We start from the raw sequence: 27,736 nt of genomic DNA, 5'->3' as shown, positions 1-27,736 counted from the left end.
TCCCTGGGTGCAAGGGTGTGCAAGGCTCTGGGGGATCCCTGGCTGCAGGAGGGTCCCCAGGGGCGGAGGGTGTCCCCAGGCTGGGGGGCTCCCCACTAAGCTGAGGGTCCACAGCCACAGAAGGGGTGCTGGTGGTGGGTGGGGTGGGAGCTGCAGGTGGGAGGGGTGCAGAGCACCTGGTGTGGGGCTCCTGCACCCCACAGAGCTGAGCAAAGGGGGGGTGACACCCACCCTGGGGCAGGCTGGTGGGTGCCCCAGTGTCTTCAGTGCCCCCAGACCCTTTGGGGGGGTCTCCCGCCCCCAGCTGCCATGTCCTGCTGGGTGTCCTCGAGCGACAGGGACATGGTGACATGTTGCTTTCTCTCACAGGATGGTGACATGGAAACCTGGACAAGGGGTGGCAGTGGCACATGGGACCACGGTGACACCCAGCGAAGCCACTGTCCCTTGGGGTGGGAAGGCAGTGATGGAGAGAAGGAGATGCGGGATGTAACCTGGAGCAAACAGAAAGGAGAGAAACCCAGAAGGGTGTAAAGGGAGGGATGTCCGTCCTTTCCCGGCTGCGGGCGCAGGAGGTGGCACAGGGCGCTGGCAGCCCCCGGGTGTCCCCGCGGCCGTGCCAGCAGCGATGAAAGGCGCCTTGTTCACCGACATCCTCTCCGGCCTTATTTCTGGAGGAAAATGTTTTTCCAAAGGTCTGGGGGGAGGAACGGAGGGAGATTTGCATCAGCTTCCTGGCGTTATCCCAGCCCCAGCTGCGACTCCGCTGGGAAACCACTCGGGCAGGTGAAGACTTGGAGGGCTGGAGGGAACGATGCTGAAATATTGGGACTTCTTCCCCAAATTGCGCGGGGAGAAGCCTGGGCACCAGCAGCACCCTGCAAAATGCAGCCCCATCCTGTGAGACCCGGCAGCACCCAGAGGGAGGGGACAGGGGACGGCACCCGGGTGCCACTGAGCCCCACGAACCCTCTGGGAAGTTCCCAGTGCTGGCAGCAGGACAACAGCATCGCCAAAAGGCTTGGTCCAGGTCCAGCTCATCCCGGGATGCTGCCGGGCCGCTTCGCCACGTCACGCTGAGTTATCTATCATTTACCCAGCCTTGGATAAATGTTTACACGGAAAATCTGTGAGGACAAACCACCCCTGGAGCCGGTTCTGGGGCTGCGGGTGAAGGAGCGGGCACCCCAGCCGCGCAGTGGGTGAGGAAAAGCGGTCGCTGCCGCGGTTTTACTCCCAGCCCCGGCCGCATCACTGCAACTTCATTTCAAACCGAACTTTTCCTGGGAGCTGAAGAGCGTTTTGCTGAGTAAATGACGCAGGTGCTCCGTGGGCCGGGAGATGGATGTAGGCCCCGCTGTGGCCGCAGGTGCTCTCCACTGAAACCGTCCCTTTGAATGGCAAAGGATGAATGTTTCCAGCTCCGGGTGTTCGGGGCCGGCAGCTCTGAACACACCTCCCGCGTTCCCCAGGCTGAGGGCAAAAAGCTGGACTTTGGCGCTTTGGATCTCTTAGGAGCCAGCAGCACTTCTTTACTTGATCTTTAGAATACTATTTTTCTTTTTCCGCCAGCACAATAATTCCCCGTTTTCCCCGTTTTCCCCATTAAGGCTCCGGGCAGGACCCGACCCCTGCAGCATCGCCCCCACGCGCCTCCCGCGCAGCCAGCGGCTCCTGCAGCGCGACAGGGACGCGACCCCCGGCAGCCCGCACTGCAATTAAGCAATTTCACCCCTCAAATTTTTACTTTCCGCTTCTTTTTCCCTCCACAGCAGCCCCTCTTCCCCTACGTCCCTCTTCTGTTTTCTACACCTCCAGCTATTACACCCCCATCCAGTCCTTTATCTCTAATAAGTCTCTGCTATTTTCTCAAATCACCTGCCTTTTACTAATGCCAAAACCCCTTTTTTCTTCCTCAACAGACAGAACAGATTATCTCATGCCGCCGCTCTCCCGCGCCGCCCGGCCCCGAGCGGTCAGACGCGCGGCGCGGTGCCGCGGCCAGATGTAATGGGGCTGTTAGATGAGTTATCACAGCCTGAAAGGATGAAATAACTTCTGTGTCTCCGTCCAGATAGACCTCCCTATTCTTCTTCAACGCAACGAATGAACCAGAGTTCCCGGAGGAAATAGCCATGGAAATGGCTTATTTAAGATCCGACCCCTCCAACCTGCCACTGCATTTGTGCTCCGTGGGGGGTTTGGAAGAACAAGCCCGGTGCCCAACACCCCGAGCTGCGTCCTCACCCGGGCGCTGCTCCCACGGCCCCACAGGTGCCCAACGCGTGGCTGAGTCTGAGGAACAAATGCAGCCAGAAAATGGCCATTTTTCCACCCCCGCCACCGATTGCGAGGAGGAACGTTCCTCTCCCTCTCGGAAGGAGCTTTCTGAAGCATCTCCCACGGCTGCGTGCAGTGTCCCCATCCGCAGGTAAACCCAGCGCCCGTGGCAGCGTCCCGCCTGAGCGCGGCCGCGGGGCCGGCGAGGTGGATCGAGGCCGCATCCCCACAGGGACTTGTACGAACCGCCTTTAACCCAAAATACCCCAGAGCATCATGCGTTGTCTGTCTGTCCACTCGGCGCCGAACCCCGAGCAGCTGCCCGCCCGGCCGCGTGGACGTGCCCAGCCCTGAGCCGCGCAATAAAACTACTTTGAAAAAATGAAATGAAATGAAATGAAATAAAATAAATAAAATAAAATAATAAAATAAAATAAAGGCATCGCAACTCTGTAGATGTACACCAAAACTGTCCATGCCCTCTCCTCCACTATCACCTCAAGGTCTTGTTTTCTTTGGGAGAAGGGGGATGTGACTCAATCGATCATTCTGGGTCTCTGATCACATCCAAAATCACAAAAGCCGTTTATTTTCAGAGCTGGGGTTTGGATATTGCTCAGATTTCTCATAATCACCGCTGGCTGCTGACAGGCTGGAGCCCGAGCGAGGAGGCGGGTGTGCAACCAGCTTCCCCCATCATGTAAAACCCAGCTGAAAGGAGCGAACGATATTCTATCCAGCGTTTATTCACTCTTCTTTTCAATTTGCATTTACAGCTGGTTTGGTTTCATTTTACTCAGTTTTAAGTTCGGGCAGGGCCAGCTCTCCTCTCCTTCATTGTCCTCTGAGCACCGGCAGCTCTGGTTCGGTGCTTTTCCAAACGCCAACAGGGCGAGGACGCGCTCAGCACTTCCCAACAAAACGCACCTGTCGGGCATTGACGCTGAACGGGAATAAACAAAACCAGCAGCTCGGAACCGGCAAAGCCCAGAGACCCATCACTGCTTTTCCCAACTCCGACCTTCCGCATCCAGAGCTTCCTGCAGCGCTGGAAATATTTGGGGTCTGCAGCCCATGGGAGCAGAATGGGAATGTATTGGGACCTGGAGCAAGGGGGAGGAAAAAAAGATACAATGCTGTTTAAAAAGGATAAAATATGCTGATTTGGTGCCTTTCTTGGAGCATCTTTTCAAGGTATTTCAGGAGATGTCTCCTGCCGGGTCACCCAGGGCGGTGCCTTTGGGTGCTGTTGTGACGCAGGTCCCAAAAGCACCACAGCGCAGCTCAGTGTCACCCCAGACCCGCTCCCAGGGCCAGCCCTGCACCGCCCCGCCGAAGCGCCCTGCCGGCTGATTTCTGCACTGACCGCCACCGAGAACCCAGACGGACCAGGTCGAGAATCCACAGCCCAAGTACGAGCAGAACGGGAAAAAGCGGTGATGGGGAAAGCGACAGCTGTTAGCCGCTGAATGTTGCATTTTTCTCTCTCTATATATATATTTTTAATCTGACAATGAATCAATTTAAAGAGGGATTAAAAAATCAGAGGGCAAGAAGCATCCATTTGTGTCCTTCAAAACGCGAAGCCACTTTGGGCATCCAGTCACATCTACAGTGAGCCAGGAGCACCGGGCTCAAGTCTTTACGTGAAGGATCCAATGGTTTATGGGATTGTCCGGCACGGTCAGAGGTGTTAAACGAGGGACTCAGGGATAAGCAGAGGATTATGTAAAGTGGGTCTCTCAGCACAAGGTATTTTTTATTCGAAGACTCAGGCATGTCTAATAAGAAGGTGATGGATGTGAGAGCGATGGAGCTCTGCAGCGCGGGCGGTTTGGGGTGAACGGGGCTTAGAATGGGAAAGTAACAGCTGAGCTGATCTCAAGCTTTATAAAAACCAGGTGGTGGGGCCGGGTCCAGGCCCAGGACCCTGAGATGGACACGGGAGGATGGACGGGACCCCCATGCTTGACGGGACGTGCAGCCCGTCCACACCTTTCCGCACAGGAGGTTTCTGAGCATCCGTTTCTCTGCCTGAGAAAGGGAATTATTCTGCAGATGGTTCTCCAAGCCTTGCCGTGCCGGCGCATCCCGGCCCTGGGACCCCAGCACCCCCACCCGACACACCCGCGAGCTCCCTGGGAGGTCCGGGGGGGCTTGGACCACACCTGGCTGCCATGGGAAGCCACTGAGAGGTGACACCAGCATCCCAAGTGAGGTTATGGTCGGACTTGGTGATCTTGAGGGTCTCTTCCAACCACAATGATTCTGTGATTCTACCTCCCCAAAGAAAACCGCCTTTAAGGCAAAGCTCTCTTAATTATTCCCAAGAGAAGCAGACACACCTTCAATTTCTGCACCGAATAAAGGCAATAGATTATTATTCTCCTTCATTAAAAAGTATGTCAGTCTTTTAAGGAGTGAATTAATAATTCCACATTAACTTGGTTAAGGGCAGTGCAGCACACACAAGGCTCCTCGGGTTGGGCTGAACCCGCTGGGCTCAGCTTGTCCTTGTAAACCAGGGGATGAAGCCTCCATCCCCAACAGGGTCGAGGTTTTAGGGACAAAATGACAGCGAATGTCACCCTGGTGTCACCCGGCTCTCACAGGCACTTGTTCTGCCCATCCCCACCCCCCCAGGCTCCGCGTCTGCAAGAATGAACCCACCTCATCAGCGGCACTTTTGCTGTCCAGCCATGAATAAGTATGAATTAGTCAAATTAATCAGTGGCTGTGATAAATTGTAGCTCATTAACGGTAACACGGTATGGAGGCAGAGGGTAGCGGGGAGCATCGCTCCTTCCCCCGGCCAGAGGAACCGTGTCCTCTGCCTCCTGTCCCACCCGCTCCTGAAACCTCAACTACAAGGGAATTCTCATGCATCCCTCCTAAAAAAAGAAAAAAAGGCAATTTCGGTATTTGGAGCAGTCATTAATCACCGGGAAATGGTGCTTGTTACCGGAGAAACATTAACAAAATAATCATAAATTGTCTGCCAGCCCTGATTTGCGGGCGCATACGTTTCCGAGGGTATGGAAAGGCGTCTCATTTGGCTGCTGTAATTAGTTATTAACCCTTTGCCACGCGGTGTGGAGCTTGGGCGCCCGTGTGTCCCGCATGCAGGCTCACAGCACCGCGAGCGCCCCGCCGAGCGAAGACCTCCCGAAGCCGCCGCCTTCAAGGCTACTAAAGCCTTATTGTTTAATTGCCGGGGTTAGATTGAAACGCTGCGCTGAGGCTGCCGGCCTGCCCAGGACGGCCCGTGCCAGCAGTACCCGCACGCCCGGGGCGGCACAAGCGGCTCACGGCGCCATCGCCCCGGCGAGGATGGTCTGAGCCCTTGGAACTCACCGCAGGGCCCGGGCACCGGCGCAGCCAGAGCGGGGAGCACATCAGCCCCCCGCGGTTTATGGTGAATAAGAGGGGGTGCTGCCAGTTAGAGCAAGAAAACGAGGTTTGAGATCCATGGGATCACCTCCCCTCTCTTCTTCGATGCCGTATTGAATTTAATACACTAGAAATAGAAATTCTGAATTGTCACTCCGTGATGGGTTGTTTGATGTCAAAGCAATTTTATCTGAATAAAATACTGAGTGCCTGAGAGTGGGACGGGGGAATGGGGAGGGAACGGGGCTGGGTTTACAGGTGGCAATGAAGGAATCTGCTAATTGCATGTAGAAGTGGACTACAAGAAAACAGGGGCTCACTGAGCTGCTCCCGGCACCCAGCCAGGGCAGTCCAGGCTCCACATGAGCCAATGAATTGTTTTAAACCCCGGTGTTTGTTCTGCTGTGACAGGTCGATCTGCAAGGCAGCGTCGCCGCTTCCCTTTCTTCCCTCCAATCTAATCGGTTTTGATTGGAAGAATAAATGAGACCTTTCCTTCAAGATAATTATACAAAACATTGAATTAAACTACTGCTTAGGACTTTTTTCTCATCACTCGTGTCAGGCATCTGGTATTTTAACTGATCCGCCGATGAACGTCTGCCCCGCAAGCTTTCCCTGCCTAGGCGGCACACGCGTCCCGCCCGGCGCGGCTGGAAGTCAGCGGTGAGTAAATCAGGGAAAAGCGGCTTTTCACCCCAACACGAGCACCGCGATCCCAGCACCCCGCCACGGGCCCTGCAGGACGCTCCTGCGCCCACCGCCGAGGGCGCGGGGCTGGCGTGGCTCGCACAAGGCGCTGGTCCAGCCCCGCTGCGCCGACACCGGCACCGGCACACTGGATACTTTTAAGGATGTTCCGGGATCCCCGAAGCAGGACCCGCAGAGCCCCCGCCGGCTCATCGCTGCTGTGGCCGCGCCGCCTTAAGGCGGGCGAGGGGGCGGGGCCGACCCGGAGCGGGCCTCGTGACGCCACCGGCGGCTGCGCCGGGTTCAACCGAGTGGTGCCGAGCAGAGTCGAACTGAACCGAACGGAACCGAGCGGAACCGAACGGAACCGAGCGGAACCGAGCGGAGCCGGAGCGGAACCGAACGGAGCCGGAGCGGCATGCAGCGGGCGGCAGCGCGGGTGCTGCGCGGGGCGCGGGCCCTCCCGGTGCGGGCGCGCTCGGCCGGGACGGGGCCCCCCGCGCGGGGGCTGCTGTTCGAGCGGCACGGGGACCCCCCGGCGGTCGTGCAGTAAGGGGGAGCACGGGGGGGTGCAGGCGGGGGGCTCTACCGGAGCGCATTGCAGTGGGGGGTGCAGGAGTCGGGGGGCGGAGCTGGGGGTGCAGGTACGGGAGGGCTCTGTAGGGGCACAGTGCGGAGGTCTGAGCCCTCGGCGTCGCTGCGCCCCAACTTCGTCCTCGATTGCATCACATTGATGGGGTCTCCCAACTGTGGGACAAAGCCGGTCTCATGCTGATCGGTGTTTGGGGAACAGCGGCTGGCGCAGGATTTTCCTTCTAAAATAAACAAAAAACTGAAAAGCTTTGCAAGGAGAAAGTCACAATTATCTAGATTTTAAGCCTTTTTTAAAAAAAATGGGAGGAGACCTCAAGGGCTTGTTGGACCCCGAGGGGTGCGGGAGGTGCCGATGCGGGTGCATCCAGACGCCAAACCCCTGGGGGTTTTGGGGATGGATGATTGCTTTTCATTTTGACCGTTTAATTGCACAATGGTTCTTGTCACCCCCGAGGGCTCCTGAGATGCCCGTCGCTGGTGCCAGGCCGGTCTCACGCTCTAGGACTTCTGTTTGCTGCAGGTTTCTGAAAATACCCACGCTAAAGCGGGGCGGGACAAGCTGGAAGATCCCCGGCCAGTTGAAACAGCGGCTTTTTTATGCAACCTGCTGAATTTGTTAATATTAGTGAGCGTCACTTTGCTTGGTTTGTTGGCTTTTAGTGGCCTCCATCAAAAATCTGTCTTGATGGGCTTGTCTAAGGTGGATGTTGGGGTTCGTAGCTGGAGGAGACCAGGCTATGGCGATATAGATTGGGTAGAGAATACGATGCTGTTTATTTTAAGCCTAATACGCATATGTGACAAGGGCATCTCTTTCCAGCTTAAACCAAGGTGCAGAAACACCAGCCAAGCCTGTATCAATGCATTTTTCCTTCGTGTCTCCCTTTTCAGACTAAAGGACCTCGAGGTGGCCAAGCTGGGGGACTCTGATGTCCATGTCAAGATGTTGGCATCCCCCATCAATCCCGCTGACATCAATGTGATCCAAGGTAACGCACTAGCTGCATCTTTTTTGTGTGTTAATTGTCTTTGAGATGCTCCTGGTGGGATGTGTTGGGGGTTTGGAGGCGGCTCCTGAGATAGAATCACAGAATCATTTGGGTCGGAAAAGCCCCTCAAAATGATCGACCACAACCCCCCCGTCCCTGCCCCGTGTCCTGAGAACCTCATGTCCGTCTGTCCAGCCCTCCAGGGCTGGTGACTCCAGCACTGCCCTGGGCAGCCTGTTCCAATGCCCCAAAGCCCTTTGGGGAAGAAATTGTTCCTAAATCCAACCTCAACCTCCCCTGGCGCAACTTGAGGCCGTTTCCTCTGCTCCTGGCGCTTGTTCCTGGGGAGCAGAGCCCGACCCCCCTGGCTCCAAGCTCCTTTCAGGCAGTTCAGAGATCAGAAGGTCTCCCCTCAGCTCCTGTTCTCCAGCTGAACCCCCAGGTCCCTCAGCCACTCCATCACACTTGTGCTCCAGCCCCTCACCAGCTCCGTTCCCTTCTCTCCACTCGCTCCGCCACCTCAAGGCCTTTCTTGGCGTGAGGGGCCCAGAACTGCCCCAGGATCCGACGTGCGGGTGCAGTGGATGGAGGGCCGGGCTGTGGAGGGTTCCTCATGTCACCTTGTGTCCCCGCAGGGACGTACCCCACGCTGCCCCCGCTGCCGGCCGTGGGCGGGAACGAGGGCGTCGGGGAGGTGCTGGAGGTCGGGCGACGTGTGACGGCTCTGAAACCCGGGGACAGGGTCATCCTGGCCGTTAACAACCTCGGTGAGTGTGTCCCTGAGCCGCTGCCCTCCCACGCAGTTCTCCTGCGTCCCCCCCGCGGGGCGTCTTCCCAGCAGATTTTGGGGATGCTGGAGGCTGCCCGGAGCTGCCCAGGTCTACACGAAGGGCCAACCCTTGGCTGTGACCCTGTGTGAACTGGTGCAGGGATTTTGGGGGTCCTGGAGCAAAACCGACCCTGTCCAAAGTACCATCCTTGCTGGATGTGGGTACAGCCACATGCCCCTCACCCTTACAGCAATTACAGCTAATTGGATGTGGCTTAAAATGAAAACAAAAGCTCCATTAGAGAATGTTCCAGGCAGGGAAGCAGCAGTTAGAGCCCATTTAGTGCCCTATTAGTCTAATCATGAATATAATGTGTTGGATTGTCTCAGACAGGGGAGCATTTCCATTAGCCCTGTGCCCAGGGAGCCCCGGTCCCGTTATCCCACTGAGAAATAATTATGTTTGCTGGGTGGTGAATCCCAACGGGCAGCGGGGGATCCGTCCCTGCCTCTTGCGGTATTTCGTCTGAACCCATGCAGGAAAACGTTCCCTGATTCACTCTCGGGGATTTACACGCTGCCGATGCTGCCGCGACGGGTTTTAAGGCTGCGGCGTGAGTTGGGGTCTCATAATGTGTTTTTCCTTCCCTTGCCCGTGTTGGACGCCGCCGGGACCAGGGACGTGGCGGACGCAGGGGGTGTTCCCTGAGGAGGCGCTGCTGCCGGTGCCCAGTGACGTCCCGGTGCTGTGCGCCGCCACGCTGAGCGTCAACCCCTGCACGGCCTTCCGCATGCTGGCCGACTTCGAGCGCCTGGCGCCCGGTACGGCTCCCGCGGTCCCGCGGCTTTGGCCGGGAGGGGCGGCTGGTGGCCCAGCGCGCTGTGCCGGCGTTGAGCAAGAGCCGGAGGGGCGGGGAGCCGGGCAGAGGGGACCTGATGAGATCCACTGGGATCCACTGGGAGGAACAGCCCCGGCACCAGCACAGCTTGGGGTTGATTTGCTGGCAAGCAGCTCTGCAGAGAAGGACCTGGGAGTGCTGGTGGACAGGGGGACCAGGAGCCAGCAACGTGCCCTTGTGCCCGGGGGGGGCCCCACCTGCAGGTCTGGGTCTAGTGCTGGGCTCCCCAGTTCAAGAGGGACAAGGAATCACTGGACAGAGTCCAGGGAGGGACACGAAGGTGCTGAGGGCTCTGGAGCATCTTTGTGATGAGGAGACACAGAGAGCTGGGGCTGTTGAGCTGGGGAAGAGAAGCTGAGAGGGATCTGATCAATGATCAATATCTCAGGGTGGGTGTCAGAGGATGGACCAGACTCTGTTCAGCGGTGCCCAACGCCAGGGTGAGGGGCACCGGGCACAGACCAAAACACGGGAGGGTCCATGTGAACATGAGCAGAAACTTGTTTGCTGGGAGGTGCCGGAGCCTGGCCCAGGCTGCCCAGAGCGGGTGTGGAGGCTCCTCTGAGACATTCAAATCCACCCAGGTGCATTCTGTGCAACCTGCTCTGTGAGCCGGCGTGAGCAGGGGTTGGGCTGGATCTGCACAGGTCCCTTCCACCCCAGCCGCTCTGTGAAAGAAATACGGGCAGATTTGCTGGTCGCTCCTGCAATGAACACCTGGATGTATTTACGTGCAGGGGACTCGGTCATCCAGAACGCTGCCAACAGCGGCGTGGGCCAGGCTGTGATCCAGATCGCCAAAGCCTCTGGCATCAAGACCATCAATGTGGTGCGGGACAGGTGGGTCGCGGGGAGGGGACGGGTGTCCTGCCCTTCCCTCCTGGGATTTTCTCCCGTGGCTCAGCCCGCGCCCCGTTTGCTCCTCTGCGCCTCCTCCAGCCTCTGCCCTGTTGGCCCCAGATACGTCTGAGCAGAAAAGAAAACGCGACGCTGCTTTCTGGCTCTAAAGTCCTTTTTTGTTTCCCTTCCCCAGAGCTGATCTCCCGAAGCTGGTGGAGAGGCTGGTGGCCCTGGGTGCAGACCACGTTATCACAGAGGAGATGCTGAGGAAGCCAGAGATGAAAGATATATTTAAGGTACCTCAATGCTGATCCCGCCGGAGAGACCACCCAGGGCTGTCCCTGCGGCTCAGCACCGGGGGAAGGTGCGGGGATGGTGGGAAGGACAAACCTCTCTCCAGGTGAGGAGTTAGCCCCGCGCCCTGAGGGTTCTGATGGTGCCACAAGGGCCAGATCATACATTTTTAGCCATGTAACTCCTAGCTGCCCCCGTTTTGAGGTTTAAGGCAGTGGTTTGCTCAAGAACCATGGTCTCATCCTCAAAAGGAGCCCTAAAATTTGGGAACCTTCTTAACGAACTCTTGCAGGACACCCCGAAGCCCCGGCTCGCGCTGAACTGTGTTGGAGGCAAAAGCACCACGGAGATGCTGCGGCACCTGCAGTAAGTGGGGCTGGGGGTGGCCCGGGGACAGCAGCTGGTCCTGGGTGTCCTGCTCCAGAGCTCCCGGGGGGCGGGAGGTGGCCGGAGATCTTGTTGGCTGATGTTGGCCATAATTGTGATTTTGGAGCGGGGCAATGAGTGGAGACAGAGCCTGAGGGCTGCCTGGGGGGCTCTGGTGGCGAGCAGCCCCATCGGAGGGTCTGGATGTGGCACAGGGAGAGGCCGCGAGGTCAGAGCTGCACGTTGTGGACCGATAACCAAATACCCGCTTCCTCTTCCAGGCCCAAAGGGACCATGGTCACCTACGGGGGGATGGCAAAGCAGCCTGTGACGGTGCCTGTGGTGAGTTCTGGGGTGTTCGATTCCCCTCGGGGCATGTCCCCCGTGCCCCGCTGCAGATGCCCCGTCCCCTCGGCTCCTGCACGGGGGCTTCACTCTCCCCTGCCTGCACGTTCAGAGCCTCCAGCTTCTTTCCTTTGGCCGATGGGGTCATTATGGCATGAACTGCTTTGCCTCCCGATGCGGGTGTCTCCATGTTATTTATGGAGGATCTGGGCTGCTGTGAATTCCAGCAGGGAAGCGGCCCCACAGACGCCAACCCCAAACCTGTCCCGAGTCCACAGCTCGGAGTCGCGTCTCTGCATCCCGCCGTGCCCCAGCTCGCTAACGAGAGCGCTGACGAATGCACAGGGGCCCTCATTGCCGCCTCCCATTGCCGTCACGCTGCGGGGACACAGGTCCCATGGGGTGCGTGGTTCCCTCTCTCCGCAGAGAGCGTTCATCTTCCAGGACGTGCGGCTCCGCGGCTTCTGGATGAGCCAGTGGAGGAAGGACCATGCTCAGGGTGAGCCCGGGGCGCGGAGGGATGGGATGGGTACAGTGGTATTGTTTGTGTCACGACAAAACAAGAAACCCTTGAGGTGCTGGAGCGAGTGGAGAGAAGGGAACGGGGCTGGAGCACAAGTGTGATGGGAGCGGCTGAGGGACCTGGGGTTTAGAGGAGGTTAATGTTTGCCGGGGACCGCCAGCCCGCGCCGCTGCAGGCGGTGAGAGCCCCGTCCTTCCCGCGCAGACCGGGACAGCGTGAGCAGCATGATGGACGCCCTGTTCCAGCTCATCCGCAGGGGCCAGCTCAGCACGCCGGCCTGCACGCCGGTCCCGCTGCAGGACTACAGGGCGGCGCTGGAGAACTCCATGAAACCCTTCGCGTCCTCCAAGCAGATCCTGCTGCTCTGACCCGCGCTCCGGGGCTGCTCCGGGGCTGCTCCCCGCGGCCGAGCCGCCGCGCCCCCAGAGCAGAGGTGCTGCGGGGAAACCGGGGAAAACCCTCCAGGTGCACTGAGCTTTCTTGTTTTTATTTTTAACTTCTGTGTGCCCACCCGAAGCTTTAAGAGCCCTGCAGCTCTGCACGGATGCGTTGTGTGTAACGGCACCTGGAGGGGGGCTGGCTTTAGCTGGGGCGAGCTGGGGTGCAAGAGAAATCTCAGGGAATCCGGGCGGCAGCTCGTGCAGCTCAGGGTGTCTGCGGAGCAGCAGATCCCTCACGTCTGTGTTTTCGGGGCTGCGCAGCCGCCGTCTGCCTGGCTTAGCAGCTGTGGGCTGTTCTGCCATTGGCACCGTCCCTCCAGGTGATTTTTGGTGACTTTGGGCAGCTTGGGGCTGGTCGCTCCCCCCGGCGCTGCTGCAGCTTCTGAGCCACCTCCGTGTCCCCCCTTGAAGTTCAGCCTCCAAGTGGCCGCTCCCCACGTTGAACTGCAGAGAAAAACAACTTTTAAAATTCATTTGTTTAGTTTTTCCCTGGGCAGCCCCACGGTGCCGGCGGGTCGAGGGCACAGAGGCTTTTCCAGCCCTCGGCATCACCTCATCTCAAAAACAAACTCAAATAGCAAAAAACAAACGCCAAACCACCAAGTGCCCCCACAGCAGTGACAGCTGAAAGCACCGTCAGCCCCTGGGGGCAGCTGGGGTGGTGGCATTCCCGGTGGGGACAGGACTGACACGGCAGGTCGCGGGGGGGACAAGGGGAGTTTTTTTGCATTACCTGGACTTGAGTTTTGCTGCTGTTGCTGCTGCCACCACTGATTGTGACGAGAAATCAATGTCTAATATACGTATATATTTTTTAAGATGCTGCCAATAAACGTTTCAGTGCCCAGGCTGGCGTGGGCGCCTGTTGCTGGTGGCCGGGAAGAGCCGCGAGCACATCTTGACCTCCCTGGGAAGTGGAAAACACCACTTTGCAATTAAACCTCCCAGCCCCGTGGTAGCAGCTGAGTTTGCTTGGGTGCATTAAAGCCATTTGATCCCTGCCGCAGGCAGGGCGGCGTTGCAGGCAGGGCGGCACTGCAGGCAGGGCGGCGTTGCAGGCAGGGCGGCGCTGCAGGCAGGGCGGCGTTGAAGGCAGGGCGGCGTTGAAGGCAGGGCGGCATTGCAGGCAGGGCGGCATTGCAGGCAGGGCGGCGTCGCAGGCAGGGCGGCATTGCAGGCAGGGCGGCATTGCAGGCAGGGCGGTGTCGCAGGCAGGGCGGCGTTGCAGGCAGGGCGGTGCTGCAGGCAGGGCGGCGCTGCAGGCAGGGTGGCGTTGTGTGTCCCAGAGTTTTCCCACCTGATGAATAAAGCGAGGGAAAAAAGCAAGACAATGACTCTGAGATCGTTAAGAGCACTATTAAGCATGACACAAACCAGAAAAAATTAAAGCAAAGCTTTATCCACCTTGTTTATTTGATTGGGCAATAAAGCCTAACAAGCTTTAGGGAACTCTCTTACTTTCACAGAACGTTCCCAAGCGTTGCTCCTACACCAGAGCACGAAGGAATAAATAACTGGATGTAACTCTCCTTGCCAGGTGAGCAGGATCGTGCTTGGAAAACCAGCGGCTGGTGATGCACGTATCAACCGTTTGGTCACGGGGTGGGGGTGGCTGGTGATGCTGGGAGGCTCCGAGGGTCTCTGCTGGGGGTGGGTGTGGTTGGGGGTGTCCGGGGATGGGGACACCATGGTGGGAACCCCTGCGCACCCCAGGCTGTGGGGATGGGTCCCCCATCCCTGCCTGCACTTGGGGAACGAGGAGCCCGTCAGTATCGACATATGGGGGGGGGCACCCCACAAAGCCCTGCCATATAGGGGACCCTGTAAGTACTGTAGCACATGGGGCACCCCCACAGCACCTGGCGTGTGGGGAGACCCCACAAGCCCCCTGACCCATGGGTAGGAGAGCCCCCACCATCACCGTGTCCATGGAGAAGGGGGATCCCCACCATCTCCCCAACCCAGGGGAAGGGAGACCCCCAAATCACCTGCTATATGGGGAGAGGGGACCCCATGAGCTCCCTGACCCATAGGGGAGGCAGACCCCACTCATACCCTGGCACGTGGGGCAAGTGGGGCCCTCCACAAGTGCCCTGCATATGGGGAAGGGGGGACGATGCGTTCTCTCCATACGAGGGGGGACCCCCACGGCCCATGGGGCCCACCAGCGCGCTGTCACCGCGCGGCTTCCCCACGGCGCCGTCGCCCCTTTAAAGAGACGCAATTACACGGAGGGGGGCGTGGCCTTCCATGACGTATCCGCACTTATCGCTGCCTCCCGCCCCGCGCGGCGCCGTGACGTGTCTGCGGCCCCGCCCCGCCCGCGCAGCCCCGCCCCCGCGGGTCCCGGTCCCGGTCCCGGTCCCGGGTCCCCGTCCCGCCCGCCGGGCGCGATGCCGCGGGTCTACATCGGCCGCCTCAGCTACCAGGCGCGGGAGCGGGACGTGGAGCGGTTCTTCAAGGGCTACGGCAAGATCCTGGAGGTGGATCTCAAGAACGGGTGAGCGCGGCCCGGCCCGGCCCCTCCTGCCGCCCGCCGGAGGAGCGCGGCCCGGCCCGAACCCGGGGCGGCGGGAGGGGCGGGCAGGCCGGCTGGGCCGGCTGGGCGTCCCGCGGGGGCGGGCGGGTCCTCCCCGGCACCTGAGTCGCTTTTGGGGACAGGGAGGGGGCGCCTGGGGCTGTGGGGAGGTGGGGGGCAGAGGACGCCTGGGTTCCCATGGCAACGGGGGCAGGCCCCTGGGCCGCTGTGCCGGGGGGGGCAGGACACCTGTGTTCCCATGGCAACGGCGGGGTCCCTGCTTCAGTTATCGGGTGCTGGGGGGTCAGGTGGCCGGGTGTGTGCCCCCCGTGGGGAGCGGGTGTCCCCTGGGGGGTTCCCTTGTGTCCCCAGGCCCCCCCGAGGGTGAGCCAGGGCAACAGCCCCAAAACCCGATTGGGGGGCAGACCCCCTATTTCCAGGCAGGTCTGTCCTCGCAGCCCCGGGGGGGGCGCAGGGCCGGCAGCTGAGGGGTGCCTGCCCCCCGCCCCACGTGTGTTCCGGCAGCTGGGGGTCTGGATCCTGCCCAGCGCGGTCAAGCGTGGATGTTCCAAGAGAAAACAAACTGCTTTGTTGTGGTGTCTTCTCCCCAGCACTTGAAGCCTCACGCGCGTTGGCATCTTTACTTTTTACAAGAAACCCAACCTGAAGTCTGGGTACAAAGGCCAAGCGGAAGATGGATTTTATTATTGTTAGCCGGGAGAACTAATTGTTAATTTCACGTCAGAAGTGAATTCACTTTCCCCAGGGTTTACTTTTAGCAGCGCGTAGCAGACGATGGAGCGTTACCGCGTGGCGTTTGGCTGGCGCGCTCCCCCGGCCGTGCGGGACCCCGTGCGGGACCCCGTGCGGGACCCCGGGCGCTCGGCCGGCGCGCGCAGCCCGTGGCTGTTCCTGCGGTGGAGCTGAAAAGCGTGGACGAGAGCATGGAACTGCAGCAGAGTCCTGGAAGGGTCTCGTTTGCTGCTAATTGTAGTTTCAGCTTGCGGTTCGAAGGCTTGAAGTGATGTTTACCTGAGATGGGAAAATAAACATCATCGAATTCAGATATTCCTCCATTTTTCTAGCTTCGAAGGTCTGTGCGTTATTGTCCTTAAAGGGCTGGCGCGTGCCAGGCACTTCACCTGGCAAGTAATCGCTTTTAGGGCGAGATCTCGCTGAAATGTTTGCGCTCGCTCTATTTTTGGTGTCGAAGGGAAGAAAGTTCCTATTTGAACAGTTTTATATCGACTATGATTGTTTCAGTTGTTATAAATCAATCACGCTTGTTCCTTCCCTGAAACAACAGCACTCACCTGAGAAACAGCAACTTTATTTGCGGCGTTTGGAGTCGCTGTGGAATGTTTCGTTAGTTCAGGTACCGCTACGGGCGGAGCTGGAGCCGCCAGGAAGCGCAGAGCGGAGCCAAAGGCCGGCAGCTTCCCGCCGGCGGCCCACGCTCGCCTCCCTTCCTCCGCAGGTACGGCTTCGTGGAGTTCGACGACGTGCGCGACGCGGACGACGCCGTGTACGAGCTGAACGGGAAGGACCTGTGCGGGGAGCGAGTGATCGTGGAGCACGCCCGGGGCCCCCGCCGCGACAGCTCGTACGGTTCCGGACGCAGTAAGCACTCACGCATTTGTGTCCCGACTTAGCTTAAATAAAAGTAATTTTAAATAAAGTAACTTTAAAAGAAAGTGCTATGAAGTTGTGAATAGTGTTCTGTAACTGTAAATGTAACTGTTGATCTGAATATTTCTTAACGTTGTTGTATTAAACTATTTTAATTGATAAATTAATAAACGCGATTTCTTGTACCATTTTTTACTATTATAATTTTGTTTAACTATTTAAATGGTTTATTTGCTCTGTGATGTTTAACATAGACTTAACAAAGACCTCAATGTTTTAATTGAAAGAGTCCTTTGAGGCTAAGATGACTGCCCGTCCCATTTGCTGACCCGGGGTTACCTTTCCATGAGTGGCTCTTTGACCTTTGTGGCCCTTGGCTGACCAAAAAATAAAAGGAAGCCATGTGACGACCGCAGCCTTTTCCCATTAGACCTGGGTGCTGAGGACCCCAGGGGTTAGAGACAGATGAGATTAATCTGAAATAGGTGCCTGAAAAGCTTTGCTCAGGTCAGATATTCAGAAAGCCTTTGAGCAATGTAAGTAACATTAGTAAACTGGCTTAATTTGATTTCTTCTTTCGAACCGTTTTAAAGATAAATTTAATTGCATGCGAATTGTAATATAATTATAGTTGCGCGCGTTGCTTTAATTATGTGCTTGAGTAATTTCTAGCGTTATTCTGTGCGAGGGGCCGGGGCTCAGGCCGGGGTGGGTTCGTCTGTCGTGTCTCTACGCGCGGGCAGGACGGCGGGGGGTCGGGCGAGCGCTGCGTTCCCCCGGTTCAAGTGCTGCTGTCTGCTTGTCACCTCCTAAAGGTGGATATGGTTATAGAAGAAGCGGAAGAGATAAGTACGGTCCTCCGACCCGTACAGAATACAGATTGATTGTGGAAAACTTGTCAAGCCGCTGCAGTTGGCAAGATCTTAAGGTATGAGGCCCCTTTCTTTACCCTCTCTATTAAAGAGCACAAAGGGTAAAAAAGCTTATTTTTCAACAAGGAAAACTGGTGTCCACCTGTGTGCTGGACTCCAACTTGTTAATAAGTCTGTGAACTCGTATGTGTGCTATTTGGGAAGTAATACACGCGTTAAGTCACGGTAGAAGTGTGTTTGCATATAGCAAGTTAATAATGTGGCGCCGGGAGCTGCAGGTGCAGACCCAGTGTCACTGGGCGCTGGAATAACCTTTTTGCCTTGACACAAACCACCATCACGTACAGGTTGTGTTTTATGTGTAAGCCCTGTCAGACTTCAATGATGCCAGCGGTAGGATTCACTAGAGGTGGAGGAGTTCACCCCTGTCATTTTGGATTTTGTTCATCAACTTGTAAAGCGTTAGAGCTATTTGGAAACAATCACGTTGTTCTTGCACAGCCTCTCGTAAGAATTTCCGCATCCTGCAAAGCTGCTCTAGAGAGTTTTCCAGGGCAAGGATGCGTCCAGAATGAGCAGTCCCGCAAAACCCCTGCTCAAGCGACTCTTCTCAGCGCCCGCGGGAGGGGACGGGACCCTGGGCGGAGGAGGCCGCGGGCGACTGCAGCCCCCAGCAGCCCCAGTACGCTGGAGGTGAAGTGCTGGCTCGTGACTATCAGCATCACGGATGGGGGCAGGACAGGGAGCGGAATTGCAATAGTAGCTCCCAAAAGATAGTGTTTCCTTATCAAACTTAGCAGCAATGGTTAAAAACACTTGTTACAAGAGCATTTTCTTTTATGGTTCTCTTTTAAGGATGTATAAAATTTGGTCTAAACAAACTTTGACGTAGTAGAAACTGGTCTGTAATTGAATATATAACACTAGTTCAGGTACGTACCGAGATTCTTCTAATGCCTTTTGTTGTTAGTGCTTCACACTGGCAATAGCTTCTCTGCTTCTGGTGTTAAAAGTCTTCAGTAGAGCATGGCATGATTAATCCTCTCCTGGACGCATTGCTTGTCTTTCGAACAGCTTTCCTCGCAGTCAGCTGAAGGTGGGAGTAGCTGGGCTGCAGAGGGTCTGAGCCCGAGCTCCGTGCCCGTTTCCGCGGCAGCCGGGCCCGCGGTGGCTGAGCGCGGCCCCGCCGCACGGTTCGCTCCGGGCAGGCGGAGCGACCCCGATGAGCACAGCGCTCGGGGTTTGAAACGGCGCAGCCGGGAAGCCGGAGTGGGGGCGGGTCCAGCTGTTGGTGGAGAGGGGCTTTCCTCCCGCAGGACGGGACCTGGTGCCCAGGGGGAGGGCGAGGGGACGCCCGCTTGCCTGTGGGCTTCTCCTCTCCAGATCTGACCTTTAAGTTTATCACCTTTCCCGAGGAACCTTTGAAAACAAGATTTAGAGAGCAAGCGTTTTATTTCTTTAATCGCTTCTTTGCTTTGAAACTTTTAGTCCAGAGCATATTTGCTATTAGACGTGAGATGGGAGACCTTAAATTATCATTTGGTTCCAAACTATCGGCACCACCTTGATTCTAATCGCACAGAGTCGGTGAAGTCCTGGTGTGTTATTTGGCAAAAGCGCTTTGGTTAAACCCTCGCTGACATCCGTGTGAGCAGAGGAGGTTTAAGCGGGCGTTGTTGCAGAAGTGGGAGCCCGGCTCTGGATTCGAGGCGATGGTTGTTCTGTCCTCTCCCTCCAGGATTACATGCGTCAGGCAGGGGAGGTGACATATGCAGATGCACACAAAGGAAGGAAAAATGAAGGTGTGATTGAGTTCAAATCCTATTCTGACATGAAAAGAGCCCTTGAAAAGCTGGACGGGACAGAAGTAAATGGCAGAAAGATTAGATTAGTGGAAGACAGACCTGGGTCGAGGCGGCGCCGCTCTTACTCCAGAAGCCGAAGCCACTCAAGGTACGTCTCCCTCTGAAGCAGCTCCGACCGAATCTAGCTGCAATTACATAAATACTGGAGGAGTTCAGAGTCCTCAGTAAATCTAGTTTCTGAGGATTTGTGAGTTGCCAGAAGTAACCGAGAGCAACGAGGCCTCTGTTCAGAGGGTGCTGGGCGAGCCCCCGCACCGTGCCGCTCGTCCCGGCGCGGCTGGTCCGCAGCTCGCGCAGGATGAGGCCGCCCGGCAGGTGCGGCTGAGCCTGCAGGATGAAACAGAAGGTGCTTTTAACGCTTTGGCTCTGAACACTGTGTTCTGATATAAGCACCAGGACTAACAGTTCCTTCTCAGCTTGGAAACCTTCACCTGTTCCCTGTTTCTTAGAGATTCGCTGCTTTCATTATAGGATCGAGAGCTGCTTCAGCACACCACACTGCATTCGGGGGTAGAACTTGTCATGAGAAAACTCAGGCAAACTCCTGCTGTTCGTGGGACATTAAACCAAAGCCTGCAGTCAGAGCTCTGTCCCAGGCTCTCACTGTATCCAAGCTCTGACTTGAAAGAGGTTTTGCTTCCTTATCTCAAATAAGGGCGCGTGTTTCCTCCCGGATTAGCAGCCTGCTCACTTCCAGACGCGGCCGCAGGGGAGGAGCGGTGGGGAGAAGGGCGCCCCGAGTCTGACTTCCCTGTGTAACGCTCTCACCGTTCAGCTGCGTGCAAGGCGCTTTAGCACTGTGGGTTTCGCCCGCGCGGGTCGCAAGCTCCCGCGGGCACGCGCTAACGTGACGCTGGTTGCTTTTGTTCCAGGTCTCGCTCGCGCAGCAGACATTCTCATAAGAGCAGGAGCCGCAGTGCCAGTAGTAGTCGCTCCAAGAGTAGATCAAGATCCAGGTATGTCTCTGTGGCGGAAGAAATGGGGGCTACCCACTTAAATGAGAAGCAGCATCCTAGATTTGCAGTAGGAACACTGTTTTTCCCTGCCATATTATGCACAGTATCTAAGAGCTAGTCAAATCCAAGCCACATTAAAGTGGAGCTGTCTCCTGCCTTTTTGCTTTCAGGTCTGTGTCCCGTTCCAGAAGCAAGAGCCGTAGTCGAAGCAAGAGCTGTAGCAGAGGCCAAAAAGAGAAAAGCAGGACTCCAAGTAAAGAGGATAAAAGTAGGAGCCGCAGCAGGAGCGCAGAGACGTCCCGAAACAAATGTAAAGACAAATCTGAGGGCGCTCTCCATAACAGCGATGAGAAAGCAGAGAGCAGGAGTCGCAGCAAGGAGAAGAGTAGGAGCGGGAGTAAGGACAGGGGGCAGGCGAGGGAGGGCGCGAGGAGCGGGAGCAGGGACGAGAGCAGGAGCCCCAGCAAGGATCAAAGGAAAGGCAGGAAGAGGAGCAGGGATGAGAGCAGAAGTAGGAGCAGGAGCCGCAGCAAGAGCCAGAAAAGCAAGAGGCGCAGCAAGCGAGACGGCAAACCGAGTAGCAAGAAGAAAAGGAAGGACAGCCGCGAGCGGTCCAGGTCAGCCTCCAAGGAAAAGGAGCGTCCAAAACCAGATTCTGACAAAAAAGAGGGGAGAGGGGAGGGCGAGGATGGAGCTGCGCACCGGGTGTCTCACTCCAGGTCTAGGTCCATTTCCAAGTCAAAACCATGTGGCAAATCAGATTCTCGTTCCAGGTCCAAGTCTATTTCAAAGCCTAGATCCCGGTCCAAGTCTAGATCTAGGTCTGCCTCTAGGTCACGCTCCCGATCACGGTCAAGGTCTCGCTCCAGATCCTAATCTTGCTGGAACGGTCAGAAAAGTCTTTTGTACATGTTCAGTAGTTGTAGCGCAAGTGATTGAAGTAGAAACGTCGATGCTGTATATTCTGAACAACCCTGGCGGTGTGTCTGCCGTGAGCTGCGCTGCTCCCTCCGCGCTGTGCTCGCTGGCGCAGGGCTGTTCAGCTCACTTCTGTCCGACAGAAAGGCTCTCTTTAAATATCGCTCTTCCTGGAGCACCAGAATCGCCCTGTTTGCCGGGAAAAGCCTTGCAGAGAGGGAGCGCTGCACCTCGGTGGGCTGACGGGAGGACGGTTGGGTAGGTACGATGGCTTCAACAGTCTTTGCCCCTCGATGTACAACATTAGTGGAAGTGCTAAGTCTTCAGTTCATACTACTTTTGGTTTTGGGCTCACAAAGTTGTGAATAGTACAGTCTAAAGGAAAAAAAATAGGTACTTGCAGTAATCCATAGGGAAAAGTATAGTTCCATATATGGTATTGTGACAATATCCTTGTTTTATATTAAGATTTTTTATTTTATTTTTCCCTGTCTTGCAAAGTGCAGTGACTCCTGTTTCCATGAAAGTGGAATAAAGACTATTTTTGCTTGACGACACTTGGTGGTGGTTGCGTGGCTGTCGCTGGGTTTCGTCAGCTGGGCGGGGGCAGGAGGGGCAGCAGCTCCGGACGGGATTTTGTGGATATTCCTGGACAATAAATATTAGATATTCCAGAACAATAAATATTAGATATTCCTGAATAAGATCCCAATTTCATATTTGGGCCATTGGCGAATTGCTCCAAGGGACCTTTCCAGAAGCTGTCCTGTTGCACGGGTGGCTTTGCATAAAGAAGCGCCGTCCCAGCACTCTGCTCTGCCCTCCAGCAACGGGCTGAAAAATAAAGGGCAAACCACATTTTGTGAGGTTTTTATTTTGGGGGGAGGGGGAGGAAAAAAAAAAGGTTTTATGGCTTTATCAACAACTTTTCTTTAGGAGATTTCACACTGGCAATACTCACGGCAGCGGTTCTTGCGGCTGGATGTTGACTTCATAGGTGCAAGTGATTCTGTATAATTTGATCACTTGAAACCCGCACTTCCATAGGGAAAAGACGAAGGGTGTCGAGCGCGGGAGCTGCGCCGGGCACAGCCCGCGGGGCTCCGGCGGGGCCGGGGCTGGCGAGCAGCTCGGGCCGGGCACGGGGCGCGCTGCCGCGGCACCGTCAGCGAGCGCTGCCGAAGTCGTGTTTAGTTCCTTTAGAGGAAAAGCCTTTTGCAGCTCTATACATTTAGTGCTTTAACATCTTAGGCTCACATAATAACATTTCTAATCCCTTTTGCTGCTTAATCTTGGTATAGAAACAAACCAGGCTGGGCAAGATGTTTGCTAATAGGGGATCATTAGCTGAAAGATGCCTTTAAGAAAATCCACGAATGATAAAGTCCAGGCTAAGTCTAAGGAAGGGAAGCAGAAATTGTGTGGGATAGAGTGTGAGAAGCCCTGAAATAGGTACATCTCAATTATTGCAATTAAAACCAAAATACAAGTCTAAATAAACATGGAGAGTTTAGTGACTTGCCAGCTCTTGGCTCCCGTAAACCCGGCCCCGGCCAGCGCTCAAACACCGTCCACAACACCCGGACAGGGTGAGAAGCGCATCTGCTTTCTGATTTTAAAGATGGGTATTTCATGTGCCTCACTTGAGGGATGAGGAATGTTATGATGTGTGTTTCAAATGAGCCATTTCGAATCTCATTTATTATTTCCATGAAATCCCATTACATTTAAGTCGTCACAGCTTGGGGCCTGCTTGTTCTCCTTCCCCACCACCGAGACAAAAACAACAGACCCAAAGCATCATTACAATATCTTACCGCCGCTGCTTTTATTGTTTCATTATTCAAAACCAAAGGGAAATACTGAGAAGAAAAACCAGTCTAACAAATGCAGGGCAGAGGGGACGCCTTCCCGCCACCCGCGGGCGCTGGGGCGGCCCCGGGGTCGCGCCCTGCGGGACGGGCGCTTGTCTCCGCTGCCCAGGCCTGGGGGACGCGCCTCAGCTCCGCACGGGCGCGCGCGGGCCGGCCCAGCAGAGCGGGACCCGGCGTGGGGCCGGGACCGGGACCGCGTCTGCCGCCGTCCCGTCCCGGCTTATCCCGGCTCCAGTGCCTGCTGGCCCCAGTGCACCCTGCACAGCTGGTAGCCCTGCCCTAGTGCCAGCCTGTCCCAGTGCAGCCCCGTCCCAGTGCAGCCCCGTCCCAGCGCCAGCCTGTCCCAGTTCATCCCCATCCCAGCGCCAGCCTGTCCCAGTTCATCCCCATCCCAGTGCCAGCCTGTCCCAGTTCATCCCCATCCCAGCGCCAGTCCGGCCCAGTTCATCCCCATCCCAGTGCCAGCCTGTCCCAGTTCATCCCCATCCCAGTGCCAGCCTGTCCCAGTTCATCCCCGTCCCAGTGCCAGTCCGTCCCAGTTCATCCCCGTCCCAGTGCCAGCCTGTCCCAGTGCAGCCCCGTCCCAGTGCCAGCCTGTCCCAGTGCAGCCCCGTCCCAGTGCCAGTCCGGCCCAGTGCGTCCCGGTCCCGTCCCGGTCCCAGTTCCAGCTCCCCGCCCTGCCCGCGGCGCCGCCTCAGCCGGGGCCGGGAGCGGCACCGGCACCGCCGCGCATGCGCTCCGCCCTCCCGCGGGGCCGCCGGGGCACGAATTGTTACCGGAGTTAAAAAGCCCCGGTAGGCGAGAGAGGCACCGGGCGGCCGGGCCGGGGTGAGTGGAGGCGGCTGGGGGGGCAGGCGGGAGCGCGGGAAGCCGCCGCCGCCATCTTGTGGCGGGGGCGACGCGGCCGGGCTGGGCCGCTCCGCTCGGCCCGGCTCGTCTCGGCCCCGGGGTCCGAGGGGAAATGGCGCCTCTGGGGTGAGGGGCAGCCCCGCGTCCCGTCACAGCTCGACCCCCGGCCAGGACGAGCCCCCCTCGGGCGGCTCCTCTCCTCCCGTCCGGGCGCTGAGGGAGACCCCTCGGCTTAAAGCTCCCGGTTGGGTGGGGAAAGTGCGTTTTAAAGCACTGTAAAGGAGAAAGTCTGCTGTAAAGCTCAGCTGAGGAGGTGTGCGGAAGGTGAGCTTAAGTTGTTCACGGGCTGCGGATCAAAATGACGAAACGTTTAGAGTTCTGTGGTGTTTTCTGTGCCCGTTTCCAGAGCCCGCAGGCGGCGGCGCAGGTCGGAGTGCCGCCCGGGCCCCGCTCTGGCGCCGGCTGCCCGCGAGCCTGGAAACTCGGAAATACCGTGCGCTGGAAGTAGGTTTTGAGACTTACCCGAGAGCAGAAACACGGCTTTGAAAATAGTCTTTACATGAGCGGAAAAAAACATCATCAAACTTTCTGACAGCAAATTCAAAGACTGGAACTAATATCAAGATTTTATGAACAGCAGGACAGTGCCAGATAAATAGAGCGATAAATGTAGTACTTTGAAAGTACTGATCAGTGCTGAGGGTAGAGATCAGTAGGGGTCAATCTTGGTGGTGTTTGGTGTTCAGCAGAAAGGGATTAGGACAGTTTTAGTGACGCCTGGTGCCAGAAGGAATTGCACTAGGTTTTTAATATGAAAGCATTTACTCTTATGTATTCAAATGTTGCCCAGATAAGTTTAAAAAAGGAACAAAAACATACACACATTGGTTTGTAATTGGGATTAAGGGATAAAGAGCTCTCATCTTCTGTGCTCAATTGCGTAAGGCCTCTCTGGTTCATGTGTTATTACATAATAAAGTAGAAGTAAGAGAAGAGAAAGCGGGTGGTCGGGGCTGCAGGTTTCCTGCCGCGCAGCGGTGGACAGCGGCCCGACACGGTCTCGCTAGCGTCAGCATGCTGCTTCCCTCCTCTTCTGTGTCCCAGCTACCCAGATTACGTATTTTGGAGGGTGGGGACAGGGTTTCCTCAGTATTTCGACTTGGCGGTGTGAGATATGTGATACTAATTAGTAAGAGTCCCCAGGGTAATTTGCTGGATTGTAGTCTTATAAAGTAATTACAGATGAAATTAAAACAGAGGACATTTTTGGCCTCTGTGCTCTAGTTTTGGCCTAAAATTGATTGCACTTTACGTTGCAAATAATCCCATTAAGGCTGAACGCGTGTTAAATAAATGGTAATGTGTTGTGAGCGCAGAGGTGGAAATGGAGCCTGAGTTGGAGCTGCCGATAACAACGGGACAGCTCCTGGGCAGACTGGGCCGGGCCGTTTTTCTTGGCCACAGTTAATTTCTCTTGCCGTTGTGGTTTTTGTTGCCACAGTAGTTAAGCTGCAGTGGGCGCGTGGTCACAGACTGCTCCGCAGGGGCTTGCCGGCCGCTGGCTCCTCGCAGCCCAGGGCCGTGTTTTCTTTGCCTCGGCCATGCCGGCTGCACCTCTTACCACCAGTTCTGTATTTGCTGCGGTTGCGGGGCAGGAGCATCGGCCGTTAGGCAGGTTGCTTTCCAGAGGATGGCTCAACTTATTGGCAAAATACTTCACCTCCCAGGAATGGATGTTTTATTATTAGGTTTAGCATCCTTTGGCTCATGTCCTGTGTTTTCCATTTGTTTGTTTCTTTTAATTTCTGATTGAATCCTGCTAAATGAAGCATGGTAGATCTCAGCAGAGGTAGAAGACGTATTCCTGAACACAGGGTTTCTTTTGGTAGCCTGATTTATGCCGTAGCTGTGGCAGGACAGTGCCCTTGTCACGTGAGGTGACCGCAGGCGTGGAAGCCGTCACCGCTGCTCCAGGTCGTGCGGCTCATCTCGCAGAATCACAGAATCTGAGCAGAAACTTGTTGGGGTGAGGGTGGCAGAGCCTGGCCCAGGCTGCCCAGGGGGTTGTGGAGTCTCCTTCTCTGCAGACATTCCAACCCCCTGGACACCTTCCTGTGTAACCTCATCTGGGTGTTCCTGCTCCATGGGGGATTGCACTGGATGAGCTTTCCAGGGCCCCTCAACCCCTGACGCTCTGGGACTCTGTGTTTTCAGTAACTACTTCCACTTTAAGGGCGTGTTTCATTGCAGAACTGATGTTTTGTGTCTTAGTTAAACACGTCCGCGGTGTGACTGAACGTCTAGTTCTCCATTAGCAGAATCACTTTTTTTCCCCCAGCGCTGCATTTTGACTTTATCTCGAATATCAAATCTTACAGCTTCCTTACAGGTCATTAAGTTTTGTGTGAAAACAGTTCTGATTACGGGTGATGGAAAGGATTTACGTCTTGCATCTGTTGCTGTACAAATCGGGTCGCATTGAGAAGCGGCAGAAGTTGCAGTGTCTGGGTAGGGGCTGCTTTGGGTGCTGCTGAATTTGGTGGTTTTTGTGGTGTGGCGCTGGGTGGCGATCGCTGGTGTGTGTGAGTGTTACACTGGTGGGACTGGGATTGGTAGAGTCACAGTCTCAGGCCCTGGGTGTGCGAAGCAAAAATTAATGGGAAGTACAATGGATGGATCCTGGAATTCCTCAGTTCTGAACTTTATATATGTATTCTTTTTCTGTCTCTCGCTGACATAGATAGTGGAAACGCTTAGCTCTTCCCGCTGCTGTTGAACGCCTGCCGGTGGCTGCTAACGCTTTCTCTCGAGGCACCGGTGCGCTTCCGTTGCAGGATCTGAAAGTTCATTTCAGTCCCTGACTGATGAGGTTCCTGGAGGTGAGGTTGTTTGGGGTTTTCTTTTGTAATGGTATTAGTTCAGCCTTGCAAAATATTACTTGCCCGAGGTGAGTAATCGCTTTTGACGGGTGAGTAAAGTATCATCAGTCATCATCACAGCAAAGGACAGGCAAATGATTTTTGTGTCTGACCTGGTAAGTGTTCAGAGCAGCTCCTGAGACCAGATTAGTTGTGCCCTGCGAGAAGTCGTGATTTTTTTGTTTCCGTTTAAACCGCAGTTCAGCTCTCCGCTAACGTCCTGAGAGCGACTGGCGGATCTAAGGCGGCGGGTGTTAGACACCGCTGCCGAGTCGAACGGGAGGCCGGGGATGCGTGAGCTCGGAATGCCGGCTCGCTTTGGACGCACGTGCATTGCACTGAGTTAAATGGACGGCTTTGCTAGGTTTCCCATTTGGTTTCGGGGAAGAAAGGTGATTTGTGAGTCGGTTATTCCCAGAGCAGCTCAGTGTCAGATGGTTTTCTTGATGCCAGCTGCTTCTTGAATGGAGTTTTGCCTCCTGGTACGTGGAGGCTTAGCCAGAAGGGCTGCAAGTTTGGGTGGTGTTACATGATTTACAGTCTTTGGGTTTATTGCACTGTTGTGTTTATCACTTTTAGTCTCATATCCAGATACTGAAATCCTCATGTAATTGGAAATCAACCTGGCAGCATCTGAAATGGAATTTCTGTGGAAATGTTTCTCTTCCCATTAGGTTTGATGGTGTCTAGAGAAGTACAGTGAGCCCCCGAGCACCCATTTAACCGACACACTTCTGTTTGTTTCTATGAACTTGTGCCTTTTTTCCGTTTTCCTCTTTGTCTCATAACTAAGCCAAGATGGATGTTAAAAGCCGAAGCTGGTTTCTTACACTGATGATGAAGCGGCTCCCCGAGGCTGCACGGTGGTTCAGCGACAGAAACAGGATCAAAACCGGGGTGTTTCTGACCTCCTCTGCC

The 27,736-nt window shown here is 56.1% G+C and overlaps 3 protein-coding genes and 1 long non-coding RNA gene across 16 annotated transcripts in view; 3 read left to right on the top strand and 1 right to left on the bottom strand.

Annotated features, from left to right (window-relative positions):
- Window positions 1–6,620: 6,620 nt before the first annotated feature.
- MECR (mitochondrial trans-2-enoyl-CoA reductase) overlaps window positions 6,621–27,736 on the top strand; it is a 182,136-nt gene continuing 161,020 nt past the window's right edge. The window contains exons 1-11 of one of the 12 annotated variants that reach the window (XR_010468113.1): window positions 6,982–7,943; window positions 8,579–8,710; window positions 9,391–9,534; window positions 10,349–10,451; window positions 10,645–10,747; window positions 11,038–11,111; window positions 11,393–11,453; window positions 11,883–11,955; window positions 12,184–14,919; window positions 16,244–16,312; window positions 16,415–16,751. Coding sequence is in view for 6 of the 12 variants with exons in the window: in XM_005509674.4 (XP_005509731.3) it covers window positions 7,640–7,943; window positions 8,579–8,710; window positions 9,391–9,534; window positions 10,349–10,451; window positions 10,645–10,747; window positions 11,038–11,111; window positions 11,393–11,453; window positions 11,883–11,955; window positions 12,184–12,347 (1,158 nt within the window). In the remaining 6 variants the exon portion in view is untranslated. Of the gene's footprint in view, window positions 6,910–6,977; window positions 7,944–8,578; window positions 8,711–9,390; window positions 9,535–10,348; window positions 10,452–10,644; window positions 10,748–11,037; window positions 11,112–11,392; window positions 11,454–11,882; window positions 12,032–12,139; window positions 16,752–27,736 lie in introns of those variants that run through there. The other 11 variants (XM_065041328.1, XM_065041330.1, XR_010468112.1 and 8 more) reach the window with 11 other exon arrangements.
- Window positions 14,760–21,734, top strand: SRSF4 (serine and arginine rich splicing factor 4). Its single transcript, XM_065041322.1, has 6 exons — window positions 14,760–14,919; window positions 16,415–16,557; window positions 17,382–17,494; window positions 19,177–19,391; window positions 20,176–20,259; window positions 20,430–21,734. The coding sequence occupies exons 1-6, from the start codon at window positions 14,813–14,815 to the stop codon at window positions 21,133–21,135; spliced, it is 1,368 nt and encodes a 455-aa protein (XP_064897394.1). The 5' UTR covers window positions 14,760–14,812; the 3' UTR covers window positions 21,136–21,734.
- On the bottom strand, window positions 18,872–24,634 carry LOC135576407 (uncharacterized). The gene is made up of 2 exons (XR_010468114.1): window positions 24,423–24,634; window positions 18,872–22,011 (listed from the first exon to the last, which is right to left on the bottom strand). It is a non-coding gene; the product is annotated as an uncharacterized LOC135576407 (long non-coding RNA).
- Window positions 23,680–27,736, top strand: part of LOC102096692 (lethal(3)malignant brain tumor-like protein 1) — a 35,382-nt gene continuing 31,325 nt past the window's right edge. Inside the window, exon 1 of one of the 2 annotated variants that reach the window (XM_065041305.1) lies at window positions 23,680–23,879. The gene's annotated coding sequence lies outside the window, so the exon portion shown is untranslated. Of the gene's footprint in view, window positions 23,880–23,909; window positions 24,225–27,736 lie in introns of those variants that run through there. The other variant, XM_021297541.2, reaches the window with a different exon arrangement.

This window comes from Columba livia, chromosome 26, assembly GCF_036013475.1.
Source record: "Columba livia isolate bColLiv1 breed racing homer chromosome 26, bColLiv1.pat.W.v2, whole genome shotgun sequence".
In the NCBI taxonomy this organism is placed as follows: Eukaryota; Metazoa; Chordata; class Aves; order Columbiformes; family Columbidae; genus Columba; species Columba livia.
This window is presented reverse-complemented; position numbering and strand designations above follow the sequence as displayed.

Excerpts from the sequence above, each read along its gene's own strand:
- SRSF4 (XM_065041322.1), top strand. The coding sequence starts at position 14,813 with ATGCCGCGGGTCTACATCGGCCGCCTCAGCTACCAGGCGCGGGAGCGG. Across the intron at positions 14,920-16,414 it reads GAGGTGGATCTCAAGAACGG|GTACGGCTTCGTGGAGTTCG; the intron begins GTGAGCGCGGCC and ends CTTCCTCCGCAG. Across the intron at positions 20,260-20,429 it reads AAGAGTAGATCAAGATCCAG|GTCTGTGTCCCGTTCCAGAA; the intron begins GTATGTCTCTGT and ends TTTTGCTTTCAG.